The sequence below is a fragment of the Lepidochelys kempii genome, chromosome 18, assembly GCF_965140285.1.
Source record: "Lepidochelys kempii isolate rLepKem1 chromosome 18, rLepKem1.hap1, whole genome shotgun sequence".
Lineage (NCBI taxonomy): Eukaryota > Metazoa > Chordata > Testudines > Cheloniidae > Lepidochelys > Lepidochelys kempii.
The window spans coordinates 9,342,236-9,355,942 of NC_136397.1; the positions used below are offsets into that span (position 1 = coordinate 9,342,236).

Genomic DNA, 13,707 nt, shown 5'->3' on the forward strand with positions numbered 1-13,707 from the left:
AAGAATTATTCCACTACAGCCATGCTGGTACAACTCCCGGCACGGCCACTATTCCACAAGAATTCCAGAGAGGAGTGATTATTCCTGAATAAAGTCACTTTTAGTGCACAACAGAGTGCCCACATAGGGCAGTTAGACCGGCACAGCTACCAGAGAATAGTTATTCCACTAAAGCTATGCCGGTCCATTTCCCTGTATGGCCAAACCCAACACAGCACGCCTGGCCTACCGTGGGTCATGGCAACTGGAATACCCCATCATCAGAGTCACCCCTTTGGCACCAACACCCTAATTTCATTAAGCAGTGGTGCCCATTTTTACTTTTGCAGGCGTGTTGACATTGTACCAAAGCAAAATGAAATTTAAAAGCTTGCAGCGTCGGGGCTGAATGGGGCCGTTCAGCAACGAGGGTTACATCCGTTTATATCAACAAAAGCAGGGAAAGTCTTGGCAGCTACTGTGTGACATTCTACTTGAACTGCAAGGGAGGTGGGGTAAGAGAATGCTTCCAGGGGGCCTACATTTTCAAGAGGGACTATTGATTTTGGGTAGGGCGCACTCCATCTGTAGGTGTCCGGCCTGTGAGACACCTTAAAGATTTTTCCAGGGCAGGTGCTTAGCTATTTAAATCAATAAATCAGGCGGCATTTCAAATTGAGCACCCAACAATGGAGGCAACCAAAAGCCCTGGTCACGTCTGAACGTTCAGGCCGGACTCTGTAGTCCTTTGGACGGGTTTGATGGGGAATCTGGGTTAACGCAACACAGACACTGGCTAGTTTAGTGCAGCCTAGGGCTTAGCTCGTTTCATTCAGAAACGCTTCAAATACGGGCCCAGAATCTCTCCTCCTATTTGGATCATGCCAAGCAGCACAAAGTGGTGAAATTTGGCCTTAGCAGAATTATCCAGCATAAGGGAGCTCTCCGGTGGCATAGCTGGCACCTACACCAAACGTCCCCCTCACCCCCAAAGCACAGATGGCAGCGCCACACCAATTCGCAGCTGGCATAAACTAGAGCAGCCCCTAAGCTGCTCTAATTTACACTGATGGGCCGGGGCACGTGCAAATGCCCCAGGAGGAATCAGGGAGGCATACCTTGATCCCTGCCAACCCTGTGTCAGGCAGATCTCAGTGCAGGAGAGACACTAGACACTAACACTTCTCCCTCTTCCCCTCACCCCCTTTTTTTGGTGAACATATCCAAGAGGCTACAGCAGAACTGCCAAGCAGGGCTGGAATTCCAGGCCAGCCCAGCAGCACAGAACTGCCGTGGTTTTATTGTTCTGACCCACTCCCTCTTCTGCCCTGCCTCCACCCCACACAATCCGGCTGTTAGGAAAACCCTGGGATATCCCGCCTCACGCCCACGGCAGGACTCAAGCTGAGCTACCAAGTAACAGCTCACTGCACTTCAGCGCTAAGAACTCCTATGCGCTCACACACAGCCCGCCGGATCAGCCTGATCGGACCCAAGTGCCTGTGTAACACTGCCCGACTGTGAAATCAGCAGCCTCGTTAACAAGTTAATTTCACAGTCTCCTAATGCAACCGCTGCTCTACAGCGGACGCCGATTAGGGTGCAGAGTACTCCCGCCAACCTGTCCAAGGGCAATGCTCAGCGAGGGGACAACAATAAGGCTGCCCCCAATAAATGCCTGCTGTAGGAAAGTCTCCACCCCAGCCTTGTCAGGAATATACAAGGTAAGCAGGGCGCTCCGACCTACCTTCTCTAATAATAAAAGAAGAAAAGGGACGGTCAAGAGCAACACATTTAAAACAGACTAAATAAATTTTTGCACAATGCACAGCTAGCCAGTGGAACTCACTGCCACAATATGTCACTGAAGCCAAGAGCTTAGCAAGATTTTTGGAGGGAAGGGGGGGACATTTAATGTAACCCATTATCCATATGGGGAGGCTTGAATAAGAATAAAAGGCATACAAACCCTCATGCTGCAGGGCACGAGACAACCGCTAACTGGTGGGGTCAGGCAGCTGCTGCCATACTTGTCCATTAAAGGGTTTCCTATCCACTCCTATGAAGCGTCTGGTAACGTCATAGACAGAATACTGGAATGGGGGGTGGGGTGCATTTTACTATGAGTACCTTGATGTTTGCATTTCCTAGCATTGGGGCATTCGAAATTGCAACCTTAGCATTCCAATAAAGTAAATTTCTTCACAGATTGTGGAGTGTTGGTTGCTCAGCTACCCCTGGGGGTAGCACACAGGGCCGATTCATTGGGCAAAGAGCCGTTTAATCCAAAACCACAGCGCTGCGTAAAGAAACCCCACACACACTCACCATCAAAGCCGGAGCCCCTGCCAGGTTCCCACCAATCGCAGTGAAGTTAAAGGGCGAAACAGCTGCCACAAAGCCCTGTGTGCGGGGGAGGGAAAGGGAGAATTTACACAGCGTCATGCGCACACCCCAAGGGAGGCCGCAGGAGCGTGGAAAAACTTCCCACTGCAACTCGCGACGCACAGGGAGAGCTCAGCGTGCCCACAAATGCAGAGCATCTGGTCTGAGCCGTGTTTTCTCACGACCCCCCTCCCCCCCCACACACACGCCTTGGATGTGCATGTCTGAGCCACCCCAGCCCAACCTTCACCTCACCTCCAGCCCCCGGTAGACCATGCTGTTGGTGCTGATGGGGACGCTGACGGGCTGAGAGTTCTCCAGCTCCAGCGCGTACTTGGCATTGAATCGGAAGAAATCTATCAGCTCCGCGGCTGCGTCAATTTCCGCCTGGATGACGGTTTTGCCCTGAAAGGGGAATGGGAGAGATAAACACACTCCCCGCCCTGCTTTCTCCCTAAGGGCTGACCGTCACAGGGGCTTGGCTTCTTTCAAGCTACATTGCCCCATGCTGCCTCTGCCCCTTGCTCTTACCGGGTGGGTGACGACCAGCAGGAAAGCCCGACTCCCAAACTCAGACTGGGTTTGTTAGTATCCTTCCCCTCCTGCTCCCCGGCACAGCCCCACCCCCAGATCAGGGCAAAAGATCGGGGCTGGAAATCAAACCCAGGTGTCCCACACAGCATTAGCACACCAGTAAGTCGCTAGCCCTGTACAGAGTGACATCTATTTCACGCAATGTCTCCAACAGCTTGTGCAATGAACACAGACCAGACCCTACCACTGTAATTGCTAAGAGTGCATTGGCTACATCAGACCCAGGAAATCCCCTTTCACAGTGCTGTCTGATCTAGGAGCCCGATATGTAGCCTGGGCCCCATGCTATCCTAGTGACCCATTTCCCGCCCCACATGCCGCTAAGGGAACTGGGACCAACCGAAGCACTCAAACTAGCAGATTGAAAGAGCTGGGGGCACTCAGCTGAGGGCCTTCGACTCTGGGGTCTGCTTCCCTCACTGGGTCCACACAACAGGAGTCTGTTGCGATTTCGAGAACAGAACAAGGCCCCTCTTCTCCCGCAGGGTTTTTGTGGGCAGGGTAAACTTGTCTTTCGAGGGTGGGGGGGTCCTTTGTTTGAAGACACCGTCCGCGTTCCTAAGCGGGTGCATTAGGACAGATCCCTGCCAGATGCCCTGCAGGATTCATACAGCCCCTTCTTGCAGCAAAAGCGAAGGGGGAAATCAGGCTCCTGCTAGAATCTAACCCCCTAATCGTGGGTCTCACTGGCCACTCCTGATCAGCCCAACCCTGGACATCACCTTCCCTCTAGCCAAGCTTCCCGCTTCACCCACTGCCGCCCCCAGCTTGGCCCGGGAAGTCTTGCTGGTGACGCCACGTTAACGTGGCACTGAAAGCCCGGCCAGAGACCAATCAGCTGCTCACCTCACACTTCCTGGATATTTCCACCCCACTCAGCAGCCTTCTCTGCCTACCCCTGGCACGATAACCATCAACGGCTATGTGGGGAGCTCCCGCGCATCCACTCCATTAACAAGATCCCCCCCGCAGCTCTCCAGGTGCAGGGAGGGTCCTGCTAGAAATCAGCCGGCCAACGTCCCCAGCAGAAGGGGACGGATGCACGGCTCCAGCAGCAAAGGAAGAATTCGGGCTACACAAGCTCTCGTTGCATCACAGACGTTTCTCATATTTGTGCCACTTACCCCCGTCTGATCATCAAGATTTGGGCCAGCAGCTCCTCCTGCCACCTTCCCCCTCAATCATTATGGTTTATCCCAGCAGGGGACCATTCACCTGCAGCCTTACCTGCCCAATCATGGTCTTGGCCAGCATTTCCGCTCGCCGTGGGCCGCTCAACATGTCGGCCGCCTTGAAGAAGATCTGTGCCCTGTCCTGAATGGGTCTCAGGTCCCACTCCTTCCGCACCACCACGGCAGCATTGATTGCTTTGTTAAGCAAGTCCTGAGGAGCAGGAGATGGAAGCACAACAGATCAGTGCTTCCCCGAAACTCAGTCCCCCAGCCCCACCCCAGGGCTTGCCGCAGCCTCATGGCTCAGATCAGCGGCTGCAGGTGTGAAGAACCAGCCCCACCCCAACTCCGCTGCATACGCAGTCCCAACAGTAACCCAAAGACTTTGCTGCAGGCCGCAGTTGTGAGCTTGGAATTATGTCAGGGCTCATCGGGACTTTGAACACCAGGGGTTCAAGAACCTCTCAGACAGGCAGGTCAGACTCAAGCGGATTCTCCTGTTTCCATGCTAATGGTTGCAACACTAAATAAATACTGCTACTGTGTGTTCTGATAAGGATCTCAAAGCACTGTACATACATCCCCCAAGCTGCACAATCCCAGTGCGAGGTAGGGAAGGACTAAATATCAGGGTCTCTTCAGCCACTATTGTAATGCAACCATCTCTGGCATGGAAGGCAGCAGCTGTCTAATACCATGTAACCATTTTAGGGCAGGAAGGGGAGAAGACTCCCATGTCCAGCCGAAACCGCTAGGGAAATTTGCATTCTGCCGACATAACAACCCAAGTTGGGATCTGGCCAGGACACCCCATTCCAGGATCGGTTGCGACTGTGGGCCTAGATTTTACAATTCATTCAGCATCCAGCTGGGTCTCTGGTTCAGTGCCATCTCTGAGGGAAGACGACCCGCTACAGAGTCGCCTCCCCCGCTTTCTGCGGCGAGCCCCCTAGGTGACTCGACTCAGCAGCTGGATGACAGCACCGGCCTTTACCCCCCACATTCATCTTAAGCAGCTACGCCCCACTCTCCCCCAGCTGCACTAGCAAGGAGCAGGGGCGCCGACTCCTGAGAGGGGTGCGGATGGATCTGTGCGGGGCGCAAGCCCAGCGGCTGCGGACACAGCGTGTGGCACTATCCGAGGTTATGTGGTTTAAAGCACCCACGGCAGGCAAGCCAGAGGCCCACAGAGCTGCCCTGTGCTAGGAGCTCAGCCTCATTAAAGCAGCGGGGGTAAAAGCGTCACTTCCACCTGCAGGCTCCGAGGAAACCTCCCTAGGCTTAGTCTGTGGCTGGCAAAGGACAGCTCGGTTTCCCATGACCACACGCCCTCAAGCCTGCTCCCTGCAGGTCAGATGCTGGGAGGCAGGTCTGGGCACAACCCTGGGCCACACTCACCTTGTCCGCATAGCAGAACTTGGCCACCTTGTGCGAGTGATTGAACGGCTGAAAGGAGGAGAGCCTGGGGTGATTAATGCTGTAAAGATCCCCCTCCTCACCCATGCCACTCCACACACACCCTCTGCCCTCCCCCCGCAACACTTCTGCATATAGAACAATCCCCCATTCACCCGGGCTCAAACCCAGGCAGAGAAGGTGCGTATCCATCCCCATCCCCATGGACCCACCCTGCTCCAAAGCGTCCTCCATTCACCTTCTGCTGAGTTCACCCAGACGCCTGGGTCCTGCTTCAACGACCCTTGTTGGGGACACTCACATGCAATGTGCTTTGGTTTTGCCTATGTGGACAGGGACTGAATGGTGTGCACCAGCCCTGGTCTAGGCCACCCAGAGAGGATGGGCAGCACTGGCCCCTAGATGGTTTAGGGAAACAGCTTAGACTGCAATTCCAAGGAGGTGCTTTCTGGTCCCAGTAAGGGTGGCTTCCTCTGGGACCAATGTGGGGGGCACATTATCCCCTATTTCCCTCTGGCAGGGTTCCTATACTTTCCTCCTACGCTGGTACTGGCCACTGTCAAAGACAGGATTCAGGACTGTGGGTCTGATCCAGCTTGGCAATTCCCATGAGGGACTTCCCCAAAGATCTGTCCATTACCGTGCTCCCGGCTAAGGCAGCTCACTTTTCGTAAGTCTCAGGGAAAGGGCCCTTACTTCTGTAATGGGCCGGTTTGCTACAAGGCAACATTTAATAAGGACACTAGGTAGAACTACACCCCGGAGGGAGAAATACATGAACGAGTGGCAGCAATCCCTGGGGAGGGGAATGTCTTCCAGGAAGGGAATAAAACTACCCCACATTGGGATTTCCCCGTCGTGTCAGAGAGGCTCCTTGCAGATTCCCAGGGCTTTGCCAGCCCGTGCAGGGGTCACCTAGCGACCAGGCGCTCCCCACTGGGACTTACCGACAACTGGTATCTGACGTCTGATGTCCACACCTCTTCTCCCCCCACCACGCACGGGATGGCCTCCGTCTTGCCCTTCAGATCGTTTAGCGCCTATCGGATGAGTCAGAACAGAAAAGAACCAGTGAGAGCCGGGCAGCTCCCCCTCTGCTGAACGGAAGGCAGCCCCTGGGGATGGAAAGGGTATCCAGCCAGTCGTGGCTTTGATCGGCATCCCTCCCCGACAACACACGCAAACCGGGTGACCTGATGGTCCTATGAATGGCCCTGCCAAAGGTCCATGCGTGAGTCCCTCTTGAACCTGCCTGCCAGACCAGCACTGTGCTCACGTCCCAGGGAAAGGAAACCTTGGATTTCTCCAGTACCAAGCTCTGTTCAGACTGAGAACATCCCCGTGTTATGGGGGCCATCTGCAGAGTTAAGGGGGGGGAGTAAAAAAGTGGGGTAGGCAAAAGGCTTGTCCCCAATAGGGTAACCATCAGGGGTTGGGATGGGTGTCCTACCACTTCAGCTAAAGAATCAACCTCTTTAGAGTGAGCCTGGAAGATCACACACACCACACTGGCGGTTTCTTGGCTGCAACAAACTGCTCAGGACAGTACCTTCTGAAGAGCCGCTCGTTCCGGGCTGCCCTGCTTGAACTCCAGAATGGGTTCGTTGGTCACCTCTACAGCTATACGGTGTTGCCATCGCAGCCTGGGAAGGGAAAGAGAGAGACACACTGAGAAGCCACACACTTCTTCATTCAATCTATACCGTGGCTGTCCTGGCCGGTGAAGTGAGACGGGCGTCCACGGAGGAGCTGCTGTGGAGTTTCATTCCTTATTACTGTCAGCAGCACATGCTATACCAGACAGTCAGCGGGAAGATCACACTTCCTGTGGCTAGAGCTGAAAGAGGTCGGGAGAAATTTGTTGTTGCTGTTCTGTGATTGTACAGCTCCTAGCACATTGGGGTCCTAGGTGCCGTGGCACGTAAATAAATAATAATTTCCCTCTCTTTTTCCCAGTTTGTTTACTGTGTATATTTGACGGCACTCTGTGGGTAGTTAGTTTCACTGCCTAGTTAGCTTCTCATGCATGGTGTGGGTCTTTCACGCAGCAACAGGGGACAGAAAAGCCATTTTGAAAGAACAGGACAATGGGATTGTAAAGCCACAAGATTTGGCAAGAGGACTGGTGATAGGGTTAACTACTTTTAAACTTGCTTTTTGAAACGGACTTAGGGCAGAACTTTCAAAAGGAAGTTACTTCGGTGCCATCAGCTGTCTACACTCCAAACTCTGCAGACACTTCCTATGGTAACGGAAGGTGTTTTTCCGTCGTCATTAATCCACCTGTCTGAGGGCTCGGTTACACGTAAAACGCTACAATGGCACAGCTGCAGTGCAGACATTAGCTACGCCGATGGGAGGAGCTCTCCCCTTGGCACAGGTCAGTGGTGCTCAATCTTTCCAGACGACTGTAGCCCTGGCAGGAGTCGGATTTGTCTTGCGTACCCCAAGTTTCCCCTCACTTTAAAACTACTTGCTGACAAAACCAGACAGAAAAATACAAAAGCGTCACAGCCACACTATTACTGAAAAATAGTTGACTCTCTCATTTTTACCATAGAATTATAAAATAAATTGATTGGAATATAAATATTGTACTGACATTTCAGTGTCTGGTATATAGATCAGTATAAACAAGTCACTGTTTGTACTGACTTCACTAGCGCTATTTATGTAGCCTGTTGTAAACCTGGGCAAATCTCTAGATGAGTCGATGTACCCCCTGGAAGACCTGTGTACCCCCAGGGGTACACGTATCCCTGATTGAGAACCACTGGCATAGGCAATCCACCTCCCTGAGAGGCCGTAGCTAGGTTGATGGAAGAATTCACATACTGGAGCTTAGGTCAACCTAATTACAGCACCCAAGATGTGTTATTTTCACAGCACTGAGCCACATGGCTACGCTGATCTAAAAGAAAGTAAACAAGGCCTAAGTCTTATTTTCAAAAGTGACTCAGGCCCTCAGAACCCTAAATCTCATTAAAAGACAGTGGGACTCAGAAGCCAACATTTGCCTTAGATCTCCAGCCGACAGCGTCCCTCGAAAACACCCAGCAAAGCAGCACAACAATCCTGGGTGTGGTCCCTAATAGTGCTCAGTTTCCCCGTGTAGCATCATCAGAACATGGGGTCATTTCTGTAACCTGGAGGCAGAGAAGGAGTCTACTTCACCCAGTGACACGTGACCCCTGGAGACTTCCGGAATTGCCACCCTATTGATAAAGTACATGCAGCCTTCTCAGAGCCCAGGAAAATGACCCTTCTGCCAGGGTAAAGTACAGCCCGAGTGGAACCTCTGTTGGCACCACCAAGCGGTGATGTTGTCCCTTGCATCTTTGCCTTATCAGTACTGCCAGCAGCCTTGTGCTGTGATCTGGTGCATAAGCTAGACAGGGTCAGGCTAGTCAGCACTTAGTGTCCTCTCCTCAGGAGGCAAGGAAGTCCAGGACCTCCTGATGTGGAGTCTAGATCCATGTCCTTCTATCTATCTTAGGGACTTATATGGTCTCTTAGTACCACAGTATCAGAGCACCTCACACTTTAAAGTAATTATCCTCACCACGCCCCTAGGAGAGAAGGCAATGTTATCATTCCCATTTTATAGATGGGGAACTGAGGCAAAGAAAGACTAAGTGACTTGCCGGAAGTCACACTGGAAGTCTGTGACAGAGAAGGGAATTGATCCTGGCTCTCCTGAATCCCAGGCTAGTGCCCTAACCACTAGACCATCCTTCCTCTCTCCCTGCAATGACCTAGAGTTGCAGATTCTAGGGAATGTGCCAGTGGTATTTGAACAGGGGTGGGACATCCTGTCTGGATACTCCTAGAGCAGCGGAGTGCGCATAGATAGCCAGGCAGGCCAGGCCAGGTGTGAACCAATGCATCGTGGGATGCCAACAGGAGGACTAACTGCAATAGTGTAGTTACGCCCACACAAACCCTTCACCAGTGTAATTCCTACCAGAACAGAGTTACATCACCTCCAATGCAGCTTAATTAGTCCCACATACGACCCAAGATAAACCAAAAGACGACAATGCATGCGGGGACGCAAGAACAGTTTCTGCCAGAAAAATATAAAGTTAAACCAGTGCAACTTTATCCAGTAGACAGAAGACTTCCAAGGAGGGAAGACTGATGCAGGAAGACATGCTGGCAATTCAGTAGGGGGCTTTATTCCATTGGAGTTGCTATGGAACCAACATCCCAGCACGGTGGGAGGTTCTACGCTGCAGAATGCACTATCTTCCACATGGGAGTGATCGAGCTACACCACAACTCCTGCTTTTAGAAGAGTTCAAAATACAGGGGGCAGAAGCCGGGCAGGTTTGTTTTTGTCAGCACAGTGCATGCTTCAACAGGTAGCTGCAGATTAACCTGGGTGCTGTAATTTCTCAGGCCCAGTCTTGCATTAAATTCTGCACCGTAGCAATATTTCCCAGTGGCAGTAAAGAAAACAAACCACCAGAAGCCAAAGAGAGGGGAAGGAGCCCTTTACAGGAGAGAGAAAAGATGCTGACCCAGGAGTGGGTTTGGGGAGAAGGCAGAAGTATGCCAGGAGAAAGCAAAGGGCATGAAAGACTAATTAGTGGCAGTAACTAGCACAGGGATGGTCCAAGTTGGGCCTGTAAACCAAGAGTGGCCAGGACCACTTTACTACAGGGGTGTGATCCTCTGATGCTACAGTTCGCAGTGGGCAATGCTCAGTCTTGACGGAGGCAGAGCCTGGCTAAGATCAAGACAGAGCATCGCAGCCACATATCAGGCTTCCCACTCTAGAAGCAGCAAAGAACATTATCTTCAGCCCATGTCCCGTGACAAAGTGAAACACGAAGCTACTGCTGCAAATCCTTTACCTCTGACTACCTCTGAGCTCAACCCTGCAACGGAAATAGAAAGGACCCTGGAAGTTTGGTAGATACTAGAACCCTGCACGGATACCATCAATTCCGCTGCTGGACACTTTTCCTTCTAAAGCTTCACTTAGAGACTGATTTAGATGTGACAAAACCTCAGGATGATGGGACAAAACTTTGGACGAAGAGAAACATTTCTCCAGTTTGTTTGGTTGTAATTCCACTGGAAATAGTATTTTGTCTGGATTTAAAACATTCCCCGGCAGTGCCTATAGCCCGGCCCTTGCAACAGCAGGCTTGGGGAGAGGCACAAAGAGTGAAAATGACGAACAAGTAAAACAAACCAGCCTGTTTTTTCACTGTACAAACCGAGTGAAATCCTTGAAATTCAGACGTGACAAAAAAACTTGCCCCCTTGGCATGCTGGATTCCTGACAACTCTCCCATACAGCTCTTCTGATGTGATGTTTTCAACTACAGAAGATAGAACAAAATCTGAACCATTTCTGTAAGACTGTTTTATTCAACACATGAAGGAGGAAATTCAGGAAGCCAATATGGTAAGTTCTGGAACTATTTGAATGAGGATTTTCAGAATGCTTTGCGCTGTCCACATCTGTTACAAACCCACAGCAATGACAGACTGAAACCTCCTGAATACTGGGATTCAAATGTGCCTATATTTTTTAGGAGGAGGGAGGCTGAGTTACTTTGAAGAGATTTATATTTTCTTAGATTGGATGTAATCAAATCAAAGACACCATCATACACATGATGTTATTAAAACTGTGGAAAATTCCCTGTTTGTATTCCTTTAGGTTTTTAATAAATATTTTTATTTTATAAAGCTAATCTCACTAGTCTTTCAGCTGTAACTATCAAGAGTCAGAACTTTGCTCATCCCCTGCAAATGGGACCAGAGTACGCAATGGCTGTGTCTACACTGCACATTTAACTGGTGTGATCAGCACCTGGGTCTGAACACTTGGGTTAGCGTAGCATGGGTGTGAGTGTGGCCCCACTGCAAAGCCCTGCCCATGTTATTGTGCCTTTACTGGCTCTGCACTCGCTTGTCTCTGCCTGGGGGCAAAGCCCATGCTTCTGTGAGCTGAGATGCTCTAGGATACTTTCCCAATTAATTGTGGGAGACCTTGTCTGTCCTTTGGGGAGAATTGTGGGAAGACATTGGAGGACAACCAGCAGTCAAGTGATTTAACCGGTGTACTTACCGCAAAGCAGGTGGGTTCCCGCCCAAGTGAAAAGCAAAGCCTGGGTTCCAACTCACACCCTCAGATGGGTCAGCTAGGCCAGGCTTACAGCACCTCCAAACCTAGGTCAGAGGTTTTCCTATGTGGACATGAGGGGAGTTAAAGACTAAAACCCAGGCAAGAGCCTGGGTTAACTGTGCAGCATAGACAAACCCCATAGCACCGGAGCAGGAAACTGACCGGAATGCTGCCTGACAGGGGAAAATAGGAAAAGAAGATGCTCCTGCCGTCCTGAGTCCTGAGTCCTGGAGCTCGTAGCTGCCAGTTAAATTCATTGCGGAGGGAACACGTTTACAACACAACCCCGGAGTCACCCAGGCAAACCTGGCCTTGTACCCGCCTTCCAGCGATACCACACTAGCCACCCCCCACGGCGGCACCCCCAGGTCGGCAAGGCGGCCAACAAGCCGCTGGCTCCGAAGGGGCGGTCCAGGCTCAGGTGTGGCGCGAGCCAGAGCCGGGAGAGGCCGCCGAGCCCCACAAGGGGGGCACGAGTGGGCCGGGGTCACCCCTGAGCTGGGTGGGGCACCAGCGACAGGCACAGGGAGGACTGCAAGTGGCAGCCTTTGAAAGCCCCGGGAAGAGGAGAAGGGCGGGCGGGGGAGACCTGACCCGCAGCCGTTTCCCTATCTCGGGCCGTGGAGATAAGCCGCAGGCTTCCTTCGCCAGCCGAGATAGCGGAGCGGCAGCGGAGGTGTCGGGCAGATAAGGGGAGCACGTGCCGCGGGGGGGAAGGAGGAAATCCAAGGGAGATCGGGCGCCCCAGGTAATCCGCCCACCAGATTCTCCAGCCCCCCCCCCCCCCCCCCCCAGTTTTGCACCACTGCGTCCGTGTGTCCGTCCGTCTGCTGCTCCCACCGCACCCTGAGGTCACGGAGCCGGGGGGAGCCCGGCCCCTCCTGCAGAGACTGAGGGGGCAGCGGCAAGACCTGCCGACGGACCCCCCAGCCCGAGGCTGGAGCAAGCTGGGCCACGGGGCCGCTCCGACCGGGAGCCTCCTGCGAGGGCGGAGGGGTCCGGCAGATCCAACCCCCTCCCGGCGGGGCGGGCAGGGCCCCCAGCAGCCGGGGTGTGACAGCGGGGGGCGGGCAGGGAGATCCCGGCTCTGGCTCTGCCGGGGGGTCAATCCCAGAGGCGGTTCCGACGGGGGCTGCCCCGTGGGCCCAGTTCACGACGCGGCAAGGGGCGGGACGTCAGGCCCGGCAGGGCGCCCGGGGGCTGGGCGCACGTGGAAGGAAGGGGGCGGCCGGAGCTCCCGGGACCCCGCACGCCGGGGGGGGAGTAAGCACCTGGGGGGGGCGCAACCGGGGGAACCCCCCAGCGGGCCGGATCCCAGCCCCGGGGGCTCCCCGCGAGCACGGGGGGGGGTCCCCCGGCAGGCCCCGTCCTCACTCACCCGGCGCGGGGGCAGCCCAGCAGCGCTCTCCGCAGCGGGGGCAGCAGCATCGCCTCGGGGGCAGCGCGGAGCCGGAGCCGACGGGCCAGACCCAGCGCTGCGCACGCCAGGCCGGGGACCCCCAGAGCCGGGCTGTACCATCTCGGGGGGGGGGAGGCGGGACACGGGCTGCCGCTCCCGGGGGGGACCCAACTGCCCCGCCCCGAAGAGTAATACATCCAGCGGAGCGCCCCCGAGCGGGGATGTCCCAACCCCGCCCATTCCCCAGGGATGGCATACTGTGCCGCTAACCCTTCCCCCCCCTTCTCAGCACATGGTGCAGTCCGTTCCGGCCTAGGGCGGGGCGGTATTAGCCAATCAAATCATAACTCGGGGGCCTTCTGACCAATCAGCTGCTGTTTGACGTTACAACCCGCCGCAGGGAGGGAGGTGTCGGCAAAGTTGTTTAAAGGGTCACGCAGGTGGCCGGGGGTGGGGAAGGGGAGAGTTTGGTTAGACCAATGAACGGGGGGGGGGGGCCTCAGGCCTGTCTGGACCAGCCCCCACCCCGCCCGAAGGTTCCCAGTGAGGGACAAGAATTAGAGAATAAAATAAATGTATGTAATGAAATGAGAACTATGAATGGTGACTAGAAACTG

The 13,707-nt window shown here is 53.8% G+C and overlaps 1 protein-coding gene across 2 annotated transcripts in view; it reads right to left on the reverse strand.

The window, feature by feature from the left end:
* Window positions 1-13,207, reverse strand: part of ALDH4A1 (aldehyde dehydrogenase 4 family member A1) — a 29,736-nt gene extending 16,529 nt beyond the window's left edge. Inside the window, exons 1-7 of one of the 2 annotated variants that reach the window (XM_073317049.2) lie at window positions 13,070-13,207; window positions 7,096-7,189; window positions 6,494-6,586; window positions 5,529-5,576; window positions 4,186-4,341; window positions 2,620-2,769; window positions 2,308-2,382 (exon numbers count right to left, since the gene is read on the reverse strand). In XM_073317049.2, coding sequence (XP_073173150.2) covers window positions 2,308-2,382; window positions 2,620-2,769; window positions 4,186-4,341; window positions 5,529-5,576; window positions 6,494-6,586; window positions 7,096-7,189; window positions 13,070-13,119 — 666 coding nt within the window. In that variant the 5' untranslated portion in view covers window positions 13,120-13,207. Of the gene's footprint in view, window positions 1-2,307; window positions 2,383-2,619; window positions 2,770-4,185; window positions 4,342-5,528; window positions 5,577-6,493; window positions 6,587-7,095; window positions 7,190-10,774; window positions 11,604-13,069 lie in introns of those variants that run through there. The other variant, XM_073317050.2, reaches the window with a different exon arrangement.
* Between the last annotated feature and the right edge of the window lie 500 nt (window positions 13,208-13,707).